The 15,589-nt window shown below is 40.3% G+C and overlaps 1 protein-coding gene across 1 annotated transcript; it reads right to left on the bottom strand.

Annotated features, from left to right (window-relative positions):
* Positions 1-393: 393 nt before the first annotated feature.
* LOC107822803 (2-oxoglutarate-dependent dioxygenase 19) lies at positions 394-2,269 on the bottom strand. The gene is made up of 4 exons (XM_016649365.2): positions 1,961-2,269; positions 1,505-1,740; positions 855-1,182; positions 394-743 (listed from the first exon to the last, which is right to left on the bottom strand). Exons 1-4 carry the CDS (start codon positions 2,207-2,209, stop codon positions 489-491), a joined length of 1,068 nt encoding a protein of 355 aa, XP_016504851.1. The 5' UTR covers positions 2,210-2,269; the 3' UTR covers positions 394-488.
* Positions 2,270-15,589: the final 13,320 nt, after the last annotated feature.

Raw genomic sequence — 15,589 nt, forward strand, 5'->3', positions numbered from 1 at the left:
TATCAATAACATTCATTATATTATCGCAAACCGTAGTCCTGAATATAAACAAATTTGATACAAAATTATCATTTTAATAATGAACTACATAATACACTATCAGATGACCGAGGAGACGAAGCAACATTGTTACAAAATAATAAAATGGTGGACTATTTTATAAAATAAAAAAGTATGAGGCAATTTTTAAAAAATTAATAGTGATATTTTGGGCACTTGAGCTTGTTTTGGGATTTGAGTTTTGAGTTTTGGGAATTTGCCAAAATATAGATAAAATCTATGACCAAACATGTATTTGCCATAAAAAATTCCAAATATATTTTGATAAAATCTACGTGCAAACGGGTCCTAAATTTCAAGAAAAAGAAAAGCATTAGTCCACTTAGATTCTAACCTTATAACACACAAACTTTCCATTAATAGACATGAAAATTTATCAAAGCCAAATTCAACACTACAAAAACAGAGCTCCCCAGTGAAAACAAATTTCAGTTCCTTTGAATCTTAACTTGCTCTAACATTGATTTCTGGTGAAGTTGGTTGCTCTGCTGTAACTCCATATAGTCCTTGTACTTCATTGGTATATAAGCTGGAGGGCTATTCTCACTTTGTACCAACGGGGAAGCAGGACTTACAACTGCATCAAGTGATGGGCCGTGAGCAACAGCTACTGAAATCCTCGGACTTGTGTTGTTCACTACCACCCTATGTATATTGCTCTTGTACTTTCCATTGCTGAAAATCTAGACAAATATTCATAATTAGCTATTGAATCTCTTACATAAAGGGATGTCCGCAAAACCTTAAAAGACAGATAATATGAGCTGCAGAAAGTATTAAACAAAGCGATCTACCTCAAGATGATCACCAGTATTGACCAAGAGAGAATTGGGAAGGGCATTGACAGGAATCCATTTGCCTTGATGTTGAACTTGGAGACCTCCAACTTGATTTTGAATAATAAGAGTTAATAGGCCATGATCTGAATGGGGTGGCATTCCAAGTGCAAGTTCAGGCTGAGGACAACGTGGGTATAAATTTGCAATGAAAACCTGAAACCCTAATTTCATGTTTAGGGCTTTGTCCAAAAAACACTCTTCCAGTCCTAGTCCTTCCAATATCCCGGAAAGTAACTTTTTCGCGACTTCCCGTGTTCTCTCACAATACTCCGATGCAATATCACTATAAAAGATAAAAATGATAAATAACTTATTATAATACGTATAAACAAACACTAGACATATATTTTATACACTGTCAGCAGTCCGATGCACTGAACTCCCGTTATGTACGGGGTCCAAGGAAGAACCAGGCCACAAGGGTCGGGTCTATTGTATAGAGCTGTACTCCTCCATTTCTGCTAGAGGCTGTTTCCACGACTCGAAGCTGTAACCTCCAGGTCACATGGCTGCAACTTTACTAATTACGCCAAGACTCCTTTCCTTACACCATTATTGCGTATAACTTAAATACATTTAAAAGTTTCTTAGAGAGCAAAATGTACCTGTAACCATTGGGTTTGCTAGGGAAGTGAAATTGAGGATGTACAAAGACCTTAAGATAGTCTCTCCAAAAGAAGGCTTTTTCCTTAGAGGTATTGAAACTGGTGCCACACCTTATAGGATCCAACACATGCTTCCCTTCAAACTCTTTCTTCTCTTCCTCTGCTAAGTTGAAAAATCCTTGTGTTCCATCAATTACTTCTTCAATCAAATTCTCTGGTATACCATGGTTCACAACCTGCACCACCCATAATATCATAAAAGTTAAAATATATATATATATATATATTTTTAATATTCTGATGCACGACAAAGACAACAACAACAAACTCAGTGAAGTCACAAGTGAGATTTGGGGAGGGTAATGTGTACGCAATCCTTACTCCTAAATAAACGACCACACCCTTTTCCCCTTCTCATGTAATAAAAGAAAAATATGACATAATATTCAAGTGTACCATGAAAAATCCCCAGTCATGGCAAGCTTTGCCGAGGTTGTCGATAGCTTCAGAGCGTTGATTAGGATCAGTGGAAGTGGAAGTGAGTAAGGAAAAATCAATAGCAGGAATGGAGTATGAATCAAGATTATCAAAAGCGGGGGAATCAGAGGGATTAATAGTAGAGTTAACATAAGTAGAAGGAATAAAGTTGAGATTAGGGGATTCAGAAAGAGTTTTTACAGTTGTGGCTGGTTGAATTGGAGCCATTAGTAGTGTGTGTGTGTGAAATTTTGAGATAATCAAATGGCTTGGTGCGAAAGAAGATACTAAATCCTCCTTTTATAAACAGAAAGCAACTTTATTTGCCAATGTGTAGTATTTCATTTGTCATTTAGCATTTTCTGATTCATTATTTTGTCTGCTTGTAAACTTTATCTATGATTGATTTTTTTCTCTTCATATATCTAATTAACCGATCGAATTTTGAAAGTTAGCTTGTTTTGGTTCTGAAACACAGCTCTTGAAAATCTTAGTACGATCTCTTTCCTTTCTGATAGTAATATTCAGCTTAATTTTAGCTAAAAAATTTATAGAGTTTTTTTGGTTTGAAGTTCTATAGAGGTTATTAAGGGTGGCAAGTGGGCCGGCTAAGCCCAGGCCCGGCCCAGGCCTGCGAGCCCATATGGGTAGTGGGCCTAAATGGGCCTACCCGTTTAAGCCCGAGACCAGGGGAGTTTGAGGCCCAAGTGGGCCGGTTCAGATAGAATGCCCGTTAGGACTGAGACCGTTTGGGCCCGAGACCGGCTCCTAAGTGGGCCGATTCAACCGGTCCCAAATAGTCCTAAACGGGCCCAACGACTAATTTTAAAAAAAAATTCTCAAATCAAGATCTTTGAAAATAGCCATTATGGCTGCTAAAATAGTCGTTGGCTATTTATAAAATAGCCATTTAACCCCCTCCCCCAACTTTGTTTTAACCCCAAACTTTTTATAATTATACTTTTTTCATTTTTCTTCACTAAATCATCAATCTCTGTCAAATTTTCTTCTAAAATTGGTTACTTTGTTGTTGCAACTTGTGTGAAAAATTGTGAAGTTGGTGAATTGAAGTATTCAAGTCTTCTACGATAATTAATTTCAACAAGTTGTTCGTCAATTCGGTAAACTCGTTCCAACTCTTTAGTTTTAACATTAGAGTTTTGTTTGTTTTATTTAATTACTTTGTATAATTATAATTAAGATGAATTTTTCGTTAAAAAATGTTTAGTAAAAATAAGGGAAAATCCAAGAGTGGTGAATCTAGTGGCCAATCTATTCCTCCTCTAATTCTCCGGCCTACCCTACCCAAACCCCATACGCGCCCTCCACCTGCTCCTATTCTTGATAGTGATAATACTTTATTATAATTTACTGAGAGTCAATATGTGCATAATGTTGGTGGTGGTGAATGCTTAGATGATGAATATATGAATTCTCTTTATGGTAATCCAACTATAGATGAAGAAGATGAGCAGGAAATAGATTTAGATAAAACACAACAGGATAATGATACACCCACTAGTCCTGTTACTCAAGTTAACCCAACTAATCCAAATGATGCCCCGGTTGACCCCCCTGTTACTACTCCTACTTTTTCTAGACAACCTTCTAAACGGGCTGAAACATCTCTTGTTTGACCATTTTTTATTCAAATAAGAGAAAAAAATAAAGTTAAGTTTAAAACTTGTGGAAAAGAGTTAGCCTTTAACTATGTTGATCGGGAGGGGGACGGGGATGGGAAGTTTGAAGAGACACATAATGATACATCCTCAAGATAAAGCTAAATTTTTTCAAATGAAAGCTGCGACCGGGGGATGGGAGGGGCAAGTCCAACTAGTCAGCCTGACCCTAGTACCGGGTCAAATCAATTTCAACCGAAAATTAACACTATTACGAGTGTTATTTTATATTATGACCCAAGAATAGATATGGAAAAATTGGCAAAAATGATTACTGTTATGTGTTTACCCTATAGTTTTCCGTCTAACCCCCACTTTGTGCATTATATTAGAAGAGTTTTAATTCCTACTTATAAAGGATGGCCTCGCACAACCGTAAAGAGCGATATTTATAAATATAAACATAAATATGAATAATATTTGCGCTATTTATTTATTCATATTAATTTTCGTGTTGCTATTACTTCTGATATTGGTAGAAGTGGTAATGACTGTGATTATCTTACTGTTACAAGTCATTGGATTGATGAGGAGTGGGTAATGCAAAAGCGCATTATTGCTTATAGAATAATTAATTCACGTCACACATGACAGTTTATTTCTAGCATGGTTACAGATATTTGTAGATATTTTTGCATTAGTGATAAAATAATGTCAATTTCAATGGATAATGCTACTAGTAACACTAATGTTGTAGCCTTGCTTACCACTACACTAAATCCTGCATTTAGTAACATTTTTCATGTTAGATGTATTTGTCATATTTACCATTTAATTGTGGGTGATGGTATGAAAATTTTAAATGGTGAATTGAAATGGCTCTTAATTGGCTTTTTTATCCAAATCGTAGAAGTAGATTAGAGAATATTTTAAAAGATGCGGTGAATTTGGCCTAAGAGAAAGAAAGGTTCCTAAACCTTGTCCAACTAGATGAAATTACATGTATGAAAGTTTAGTTGTTGCATATGAATATAGAAACCCCATAAACTCAACGTTTAATGCTCATGTAAGTGATGATGATAAGCACCTTACAAATGCGGATTGGGCTAATTTTAAAATGCTTGTAGATTTTTTAGAAAGATTTCATATTGCTACAAATGAATTTTCTAAGCAGTATTATCCTACTATTTCAAACTGTTTAGTTTATCTTGCAGATCTTGCAAATTTGTTTGCTTATTTTTCAGAGGGTGAGAAAATTTATGAAGTAGCTATTGATTCCATGAGAAAGAAATTTAAAAAATATTTTTTCTCTATTCCCCCTATTTATGGTATTGCTGCCTTGTTAAATTCTACTATGAAATTAGGTGAGCCTAAATATTGGTATCGATCTATTTATAATGGTTTAGCACTTGCACCTGAGGAGTTGTCTAAATTTTCGGACGCACAAGCCTCAATTAAAATAAATGCTCTAACTATTTATAGTGCTTATAAAATTGCACTAGATAATGCTAGACCAGATATTCCAACTCCTTCTTCTTCTAGTTCTCAATCATCTAAAAGAACTGCAGGAGTAAGAGCACTTACTGCTTGGACCGAGTTCATGAGTTCTCAAGCTTGAAGTTTATTTGTCACAGGGACTTGAGGAAGTGAATCCTGACGGCTCATTTAATATTTTGGAATGGTGGAAGGACAAATAAAAATACTTTCCGGTCCTTTCAAGGATGGCCCGAGACATTTTAACTATTCAAGCTTCAACAGTGGCATCGAAGAGCGCTTTCAGTCAAGCAAGACTACAACTCGGTGATTATAGAGCGTCTATGAGGGAGAACATGGAAAAATTAGTACTTTTCAGATATTGGATCCGTTCGGAACGAAGAAATTTTGGACTTGCTGAATCTCAACCAGAGGTAGACGAAGCTTACGAAGAAATGCTAGCTGAACTTGCGGAGGAAGAAGCTTCGCCCGTAAGCGGTGATGAACAAGCTTCTTTTCTGCCACCACCAACGAAAATTCCTCCGAACCTTGATGGATTTATGAAATTTGTAAGAGATACCATGTAAAATTAATATCTAACTTGTATTTTTGGCACATCTTGATTAGTTTCTTTTTCTTTTCAATGGTGGTGTTAGGTGCTCATTCCATTGGGGGGGAGGCTAAAAAAGATTGGACTACGTTTTCTTAATGTTATAATAATAAAAATTATAACGCATTCCTTTGAATATCTTTTTACAATATTTTGTGTTTTAAATTTTGAATTAAAATTTTTTAAGTCACAATTATATAATATAATTTACAAGAAAATGCCTTAGATAAAAAATTTAAATAAATAAATAGCCCCACAAATAAATAGGCCCACTATATGTATGTATGTATGTATATATATATATATTATCACAACCCCGGTTCGCCCTCCGTGAACCATCGTGACGAAACCTAGTCTCTACGACTAGGTAAGCCTAAACTTGCGGAAGATAACCAAAACTTGTGATTTACAAGAACTTGCCTTAGATAAATTTTTTTTAAAAAAATAGCCAAGGCCCACTTAGGCCCTGATCGCTGCCAACTCCGCACTAATACAAAGTAGGAAGAGAGGGTCGCAATAGCTTTTACCCGATATGAGGGGCGATATCGAACTCCTCAGGGAGCTAGGAAGGGAGTTGAGTATCTGTCTAGACTAGAGTCATGTAATTGTTTCAAATGTCACTTCCAAACATCTTTTGATTTTTCTTTAACAAACTAATATTATCAACTACTAATTAGAACTAAATTATGCTAATGAAAAAATTGCTAGAGTTGTATCTAATGGGTAGAAAGGCACTAGGGTAGTGACTTTCACCTAGGTGGTTAATTGACGGGTAAATGCTTTTAAGGCTTTGAGACATGTTTGGGGAAATATGCTATAATCGTTGCACAATTTTACCCACTCTCACACATCTCAGTAGAGAGAGTGATTTTGCCCAATTGACTCTTTCGAGACCAAATGGGTAGGCAAATTAGCTCAGGTAACTAGGGTTCAAGTCGGGTAATTACTCTCGAGGTTTAACCCTTTAATTAGGACTATCAATTCTCTTGAGTCCATCCCAATTCCTTGTTGGCTCAATTTTGGATACTTAAGCTCTCTTTCTGAAGAAGAACCAAGTCAACTTAGCACAAACTAGTGTTTGCAACCACCAATTCATAGATTAAACCATAAAATTGTCTCAAATAGTAAACAACCATAGTCAATCTAACCCTAGATGGAAACACCCATCAATTACCCACACTAGGGTTTTAGCCACAACCCTAGTTAATGGGTTTAGCTACTCATGCTTGAAGAAGAAAATAGAGAAATAGATAAAGAACAAGACATATTAATTAAAAGCTAAAGTAAATTCAAAGAATCTATTGTTAAATCTAAGTTAAGATATAAAAAATGGCTACACAATAGCTTCTGATGAGCGCAACCTTGTTCAGAAAATAGCTGATACCCTAAAAAATAGAAAAATATTCTATTTATACTAAGCTGGAAAAACTAGACAAAAATGCCCCTGCGGGGTCAGTGCGGACCGCACAGAATGGACTGCGGCCGCACTAGGCTCTTGGAAATGAAGTCTTGGCTCTCTGAACTCAGGCTCTGCGGACCGCGCAGAATGGACCGTGGCCGCAGAGGTCTCTAATGCGGTCCACACAAACATGACCACGGACCGCGCTGACTTGATCCTTGTCAAATTACATCTCTCTGATCTTCTCTTCCGCGGACCGCACATAATGGCTATGCGGCCGCAGAACCTTCAGTGCGGATCGCGCAAGATCGGACGCGGCTGCACTGCCTGAAGCTCGATTTGCCATCTCTCTGAATCCCCTAGTGCGGACCGCACAAAGTGTAGTGCGGCCGCACTAGGCCTTTTTTGTCCTGAGTTTGCCTTGTCTTTGGTACTTGAGTAGGTTTCACTCCTTTTGAGCCGATCTTTGATATTTCATCACTTTGTCAATCAAACCTGCAATCAAGCACAACTTATGAGCCTTTTGGGTCTATTTTGTAAGAATTTATAATCAAAGCGTAAGCAGGAAAGAGCATAAACATGTCAAAATTCCTAGTTATCAAATCCCCCAAACTTAAGCTTTTGCTTGTCCTCAAACAAACAAAATAAGACCCACCTTTTAAGGGAAAATCCAAGTATTTTCAGCTATCCTAAAGTAACCTTAACAAGCATCAATTAGGACTAACAATTGCCCTCAATGCAAATGAATCATTAACAATATTTAACCTTTGATAAACCATGGATCAAGTGTGACACAAGAGCATCAAGAGTTTACTCATTACATCAAAGAACTCTCTCAGTTACTTTGGTAATTGTGGAACCCAAACTCACATATCTTCAACTCTCCCTAAGCAAACTTCACCTTTTAGAGTATTAGCACACACACCAAGGTCAATGGGAATTCACTCATCACTCTCAAGGAAAGGTCACAAGTCTGGCTCTGAGTACCATATGCTTGCCCCTCATGTAAGTATCCACTAATGCAAGCTTCATTCAATTCAAGATCATATAGGGCTTTTGTGGAGTCATTGTGAAGGATTTTGGTTCAGGGTAGAACATGTTTAGATCTAAGTGAGTTCCATCTTCCATTAAGCACTTCTTTTGATTCATTTGGCACAATTCTCTTGACTCTTTGAGTCATCTTACTTCTTTCTAAGGGGTTAGAGAGACACACTGTCACTCTTCCTTATGCAATTCAAAACATTTTTCCTTTTTCAACTTTCCACACCTTTTTCTCTTTTGCTTTTTTTTGAATCCCCTTTTTATTCTTTTTCACATTGGGTTTTCTTTTTGTCTTTTTCTTTTCTTTTATTTTTCATTGCCTTTCCTTTTCTTTGCTTTTGTACCTTTTACCACTTTGTTCCCTTCCTCGTCTCTCCCCTCAAACTTATACTTTTGCCATGTGCTCAAGGAAAGATCGGGTGCCAAGAGAGGGTATCTTTTAGAACGGGTATAGGCTTGTATCATGGTTTCTGAAAAAAAAAGGTTAAGGCTTAAAAGGGTTTACTAGGGATCATATCATTGGTAGACTATGGAATTGTTCGACTATCATTTGGATCAAGGAGAACCTATAATGACTTCTCAAGTCAAATTTCACCTAAGATTTTGCCTCAACAAAAATTCAGGGCAAGTTCTAGATCAATGGCTCGGGACTTGGACTCGCAATTCGATTTCTCACCACACAAGCTAAAGGATTGCTAAAGACATAGAGTCGAGGGCCCACAACAACCTTAGACACGATTTGAGCACACAATGGTCCCGAAAGATCACTTGATGATTGTTGGTCAACACAAGAGTCTCAAGGTCACGACTTTCACCATCCTAAACACAACATTTTATCTTTGACCATGGGATCAAAGGCAAATGTGCTAGGCCCAAGTGAAACTTTGCTTGAGGTACCCTTAGCTATAAACTACCAAAAACAAAAACAAAAACAAAAACGGACTCAAACCCTTATGAAGGTTGTCACACCATCCATCATCGGGAAGAGCCACCCTGTTCACACAATACTCCACCTTTGGAAAGAACCGTGGCATTAAGAAAACTAAAGGCTTATTGAAAGCATCAAAAATGAAACAAAAAGCTACGAATATAATTAAGAAGCTAAAAACGAAAAATTTTGCGAAAATAGAATGAATATATACAATAGGGGATTTGAATATACAACGGGGAATGAATATATACAATGATGTAACTTTATATACAGACCAAGTGAAAGATAAAAGTGTGATAAAAGTAACTAAATGTAAAGTTATATACAGACCCAAATGAAAATCAAAAAGGCATAAACTAAATCAGTATATATATACAATCATCCAAAGATAAAGGACGCACCTCCTCAAATAAAAGCTGGCATTGTCCCCAATGACAACTAAATCAGATAAGCACCAAAAATAAAATAGAGGAAGGATATGAAGACTCCCTAAGCCGTGTCCGTCTGCATCGGATCATGGGCGGTCCCTGGGTCCTCTGTATGCTCGAGAACCTCAGACTGGTTCCCGGTATCCTGCTGCTTAGCTGCTAGGACCTGGGCCTGGACCTGGACAGGCTGTGTATCAGATACATCCTGTGGCTGACTGGAGGAAGTCTCCGGTAGGTCTGCCAACTGGATGATGGCATCATCTGAGCTCGGGATCATCCTCTTCCTCTTCGGAGGTCGCTGCTTCTGCTCATGTTATGGCTTTGCTGCTGGCACTGCTGCTGGAGCTGGGTCCTTAAACAATAAGTCTAAAGGTAGCTGGTCTGCCTTCAGTCTATCCACATCCGCCCGTAGCTCCTTCACGGACTCCTTGGAGGCCCGTGTCTTGCGCAACTTCTTGTGCTCCTTGGCAAGATCCTTCAGAGCCATGCCATATGAATCCACTGCCTTAGCTAAATCAGCCTGGGTACTGAGGATCTTCTCCTAGTTTTCAATTATCTTCTTCAATGCATCCTCTATAGACTGTGGAACCTGTGCTGGCTGAGGGACCGACTGAGCTGCAATGGTGGAGGTTAAGGTAGACAACTTGGATGATGCAGTATACATCTAATTGTTTAAACTCTAAAGCGTCTGGCTCAGCCGGTGGGCAGTGATAGGATGGGCCCGAGTAGATGGAATCTCTGGGCCCGCTGATGTGGAAGGGTCTGGAGGAATATCTAAAGTGGAGGGTCCGGGAGGTATCTCAGTAAAGGTAGAGGCAGGCTCAATGGGGGCCTCTACCACAACTGGCTCTTCAAACTGGCCAGTTGGGGCAGAAGCGGGTGCCTTGTAGCTCTTGTCCTTAGGGTTGTCTGGTCCCCTAAAGCTATACCATGAGAATGGAGCTGTAGCCTTGACCTTGATGTCAAATCGCCTCTTTTCTACTTTCAAATCTCTAAAGTACATGGTCAGGGTATTGGGGAAAGGGTAGTTCCTATCAGTCTCAGTACCCACAATCGAGATAATACAGGACATCACATTCCCCACATTGATGGGATACCCTACCATGATGGAGGAAACTATGAAAGCCCGGTGGAGAGGTAGAGTCTGATCATGGGAAGTGGGGTCTAATCGGCTACACACAAACGTCTCCCAACCCCTAGCCTCAAAGTTTAGGGTCCTCCATAATATTTTAACCTCAACAGTCAACCACTCCGGAACGGTACCTGAGATTGCTAAGTACTGAGCTAACCATGTACGGACCTCCTCGCCCATCTCCAGCTTTGCCATATAGAGAGACTCATCTTCCTCATTGAAGCCCAAATATTCATTCAGAGACTTCCCGTCGAACAACACCTTTTTGTTTCGAACCTTAGTCACTTTGGAGCCCTTGACGATGTGGGCCATATTACAGTAAAACTCATTGACCAAGTGTTCATTTGCTTCCCCACAGTCATCTATAAAGTGCTCCTACCCCACTCTTGTTCTAAACTGTCTATGCACATCGGGGTTTAGGGGTAGAAGATCTCTATCTATGAAACTCCTCTCCAAAATCAGTTTTCGCACCGGCCACCACTTCCTGAATTTGTGGTATGCTACTTGGCTTACAAACCTATCCTCCCAGACTGCGGGTTTCCTAGTACGGGCAATCCCCCCAACCAGAGGCTCACCACCCTCAAGTACCTCCTCATCTCCTTCATCACCTTCGCCTGCACTCTTCCCGGATAATGAAGTTGTGGGGGAGGTGGAGTACTCGCCACTGCCGGCTGCTGAGCCCTCAGGAGACTCAGTGGGGACATGATCTGCTGCTCGGGCAGTGGGTATTGGTGGAGGAGTATCATCAATCAATCTCATTCTCCCGGTCCAGTCAGGGACATATTCGGGCACAGAGTCAGAGGAACTATTCTGGGAAGGCACGCACTCACTCCCCGACTGGTCACATGCTATATCAGCAACTTTAATTGCTTTTCGCATCTTTTTAATACTTTCTATCACTTGGGGAGTGCGTCGGATCATCTTCTTGCCCTTGCCTCCCCGGGAGGATTCACCTCTCCCGGGTTGTTTTGAGCCTCTTCCTCTTTGTTTAACCATTGTCTGCAAGCACAAGCATCTAACTTTGTTAGTATCAGCAAAGATAGTGAGACATTAGTGCAGTACGAATTACAGAATAGAATAACATAATTGCAAAAACAGTTGCAGAAAATGGCCTCTGCGGACCGCACAAATAGGAGTGCGGCCGCACTGAGACCACCGCGGATCGCACAAAAACAACCGCGGTCCGCACAAGGGCGAGACTCAGAATACCCCCTCTGAATCTGACCACCGCGGACCGCACAAAGTAGTACCGCGGTCGCGGTGGGCCAGTACGGACCGCACAAAATGCAGTGCGGCCGCACTGGGCTTAAGGTCACCTTGCATAAGTTCATCACCACAGTCCGCACAAAGTGGTAATGCGGACCGCACTAGGGCACCGTGGATTGCACAAACTTGATCGCGGTCTCCGAAGGGTGCCCAGTTATGGCACTGAGTTAGGGTTTGGGATATAGCTACTAAGTTCAAATTTACACCTAGTTAGGGTCCCTACTTAATTTACCCACTACATTATACTCAAAAAGTCCACCAGAATCATTATTTGAATTGAACTAACCTAAAAACTGAAGAAATATGGGAGGAGAAACTACCAGCTAATAGAAATAAAGCTAAAATGAAATTAAACAATTAAACTAAAAAGAGTTGGGTGAAATGTTACCAGGTATTGAAATGGTATGAATCAAGGAAAGGCAAATACGCAGGTATTATCAAAGGAAGAAAGATGAACAGTGCTTTAGGTCTTTGAGAGTTAAAAATGCGAAAAGTGTAAAAGGGGGTCCCTGGGTTCTATTTATAGAATGACCGCTGGGACCCATTCTCACTTACCAGTGCGACCGCACAAAATGGACCGCGATCCGCACTGGATTTGTTCAGAAGAAGTTTGAGAAGGCAACCTCTGCGGTCCACACAAAACAGACCGCGACCGTAGAGGTTCACTGTGGTCCGTACGAAATGTAATGCGGCCGCGGTGACAAACTTCAAAGAGTCCTCATATTGGCTCACACCAGTGCGGTCCGCACAAAGTGTAGTGCGGCCGCACTAGCAACTTCAGAGACTTGTTCAATTTTTCCATCATGTCTTACACTGTATCATCATAACCCTGCAACATCTCACAACCAATTAACACAAAAATCAATCCTACACTACAAAAAAAATCAAAGAAAACAAGAAAAAAAAGACATGGGGTGCCTCCCAAGAAGCGCATGATTTAACGTCGCGACACGACGCATGTTACCATCACATCATTTGAAATGAAGGAGCGCCACCACGTGGCTGTCATAAAACTTTCCAAGATAATGCTTGACCCGGTGCCCATTAACTCTGAAGTCTTCACCATTTTTGTTTTTCAATTCAAGAGAACCAAAAGGAGTCACAAACACAACTTCAAGTGGTCCACTCCATTTGGATTTGAGCATTCCCAGAAACAAACGTAGCCGGGAGTTGAACAAGAGAACCAAATCACCTACGTTGAACTCCTTTACACGAGTATATTTGTCATGAAGGTACTTCATCTTGTCCTTATACAAGGACGAACTGGAGTAGGCATAGAATCTAAATTCATCGAGTTCATTGAGTTGTTCAGCACGAAGATTAGCTGCAACATCCCATTCAAGGTTCAACTTCCTCAAAGCCCACATTGCCTTGTGCTCTAACTCAACCAGAAGATGGCATGCTTTCCCAAACACCAACCGATATGGAGACATACCAATCGGGGTTTTGTAAGCCGTCCGATAAGCCCATAAAGCGTCATCCAACTTCTTTGACCAATCGGTCCTATTTGTATTGACCGTCTTTGACAATATACTTTTGATTTCTCTGTTGGAGACTTCCACTTGACCATTAGCTTGAGGATGATAAGGGGTCGAAACCTTATGATTGACACTGTACTTGGAAAGCAATGTGTTGAAAGCTTTATTGCAAAAGTGAGATCCCCCATCACTAATAATCGCACGAGGAGTGCCAAACCTTGTGAAAATGCTCTTTTTAAGAAATGCAACAACACTCCGGGCTTCATTGTTAGGCAAAGCCGCGGATTCAACCCATTTTGAGACATAGTCAACCGCCACGAGAATGTAAGTATTCCCACAAGAGCTAACAAATGGACCCATAAAATCGATGCCCCAAACATAAAAAATATCCACTTCAAAAATGGTATTGAGAGGCATCTCATCCCTTTTTGAAATTCCGCCCGCTCTTTGGCAATCGTCACACCTCTTTGCAAAATCACCTGCATCTTTGAACAAGGTGGGCCAATAGAATCCACAACTAAGAACTTTCAAGGCGGTCCTCACCCCACCATGATGACCACCATAGGGTGAAGAATGGCAAGCCTTTAAGATACTCAATTGTTCTTCCTCTGGGACACATCTACGAATCACAACATCCGTGCAAATCTTGAACAAGTATGGCTCATCCCAAAAGAAATCCAAACTATCCCGCTTGAGCTTCTTCCTTTGGTTAGAAGAGAGCTCACATGGGATTACTCCAGTCACAAGGTAATTGGCAACATCGGTAAATCATGACATATCATTCATTGACACCGCAATGAGTTGTTCGTCGGGAAATGAATCATTGATCTCAAGGCCATCACAAGGCCTCCCCTCCTCCTCCAAACGGGACAAGTGGTCCGCCACTTGATTCTCACTACCTTTCTGGTCCACAATTTCTAGATCAAACTCTTGAAGTAGTAACACCCATCTCATCAATCTTGCCTTGGAGTCTTTCTTTGTCATCAAGTACCTAAGGGCGACATGATCGATGTGCACTATAACTTTGCCCCCCATAAGATATAGTCGAAATTTTTCCATTGCAAACACTATAGCCAACAACTCTTTCTCGGTGACTGTATAGTTCCTTTAAGCCTCATTCATGGTCTTGCTTGCGTAGTACATCGGATGAAACATCTTGTTAACCCTTTGACCCAAAACATCCCCAACCACAACTTCACTTGCGTCACACATGAGCTCAAAAGGCAAGCTCTAATTTGGTGCTGTAATGATAGGGGTAGTGGTCAACTTAAGCTTGAGAAGCTCGAATGCTTGCATACATCCCTCATCGAATGCAAACTTTGCATCCTTTTATAGCAACTTGCACAAGGGGTGTACACTTTTGAAAAATCTTTTATAAACCTCAAGTAAAAAACCGCGTGCCCAAGAAAACTCCTCACCCCTTTGACAAAAATGGGAGGAGGAAGCTTTGAAATCACCTCTATCTTGGCTTTGCCAACTTTAATCCCTCGCTTTGAAAGTTTGTGACCTAACACTATACCCTCTTCAACCATGGAAAGATGGGCGTTTTTCCCAATTAAGTACGAGGTTTATGTCTTCACACCAGGCCAACACTCTATCCAAATTACCCAAACACTCTTCAAAGGAATCACCAACCACACTGAAATCATCCATGAAGACCTCCAATATATCTTCCACCATGTCGGTAAAAATAGCCATCATGCATCTTTGGAATGTCTCCGGAGCATTACACAATCCGAATAGCATCCGAGAGAAAGCAAAGGTTCCATACAGACAAGTAAAAGTGGTGTTCTCTTGGTCCTCCGGGGCAATTAAGATTTGATTATAACCCGAGTACCCATCCAAAAAGCAATAAAAAGCATGCCCAACAAGACGATCTAACATTTGGTCAAGGAATGACAATGGGAAATGGTCCTTTCAGGTCACCTTGTTTAGCTTCCTGTAGTCCATGCAAACCCTCCACATGTGACTGTCCGAGTAGGAATAAGTTCATTGTTGTCATTGGTCACCACAATCATACCACCCTTTTTCGGTACACATTGCACCGAAGAAGTCCACGAGCTATCAGAAATGGGGTACACAACCCCGACATCCAACCGTTTGATCACCTCTTTCTTCACCACTTCTTGCATAGCCTCGTTCAATCTTCTTTGATGCTCCAAGGAAGGCTTTGTATCATCCTCCAAAATAATTTGTGCATACAGAATGCGGGGCTCATTCCCCGAATGTCA

This window comes from Nicotiana tabacum, chromosome 5 (genome assembly GCF_000715075.1).
Source record: "Nicotiana tabacum cultivar K326 chromosome 5, ASM71507v2, whole genome shotgun sequence".
Taxonomy (NCBI): domain Eukaryota; kingdom Viridiplantae; phylum Streptophyta; class Magnoliopsida; order Solanales; family Solanaceae; genus Nicotiana; species Nicotiana tabacum.

Coding starts and splice junctions, on each gene's coding strand:
- LOC107822803 (XM_016649365.2), bottom strand. CDS start 2,209: ATGGCTCCAATTCAACCAGCCACAACTGTAAAAACTCTTTCTGAATCC. Junction 1,741..1,960: donor ATGACTGGGGATTTTTCATG/GTACACTTGAAT, acceptor TGGGTGGTGCAG/GTTGTGAACCATGGTATACC. Junction 744..854: donor ATACTGGTGATCATCTTGAG/GTAGATCGCTTT, acceptor ATATTTGTCTAG/ATTTTCAGCAATGGAAAGTA.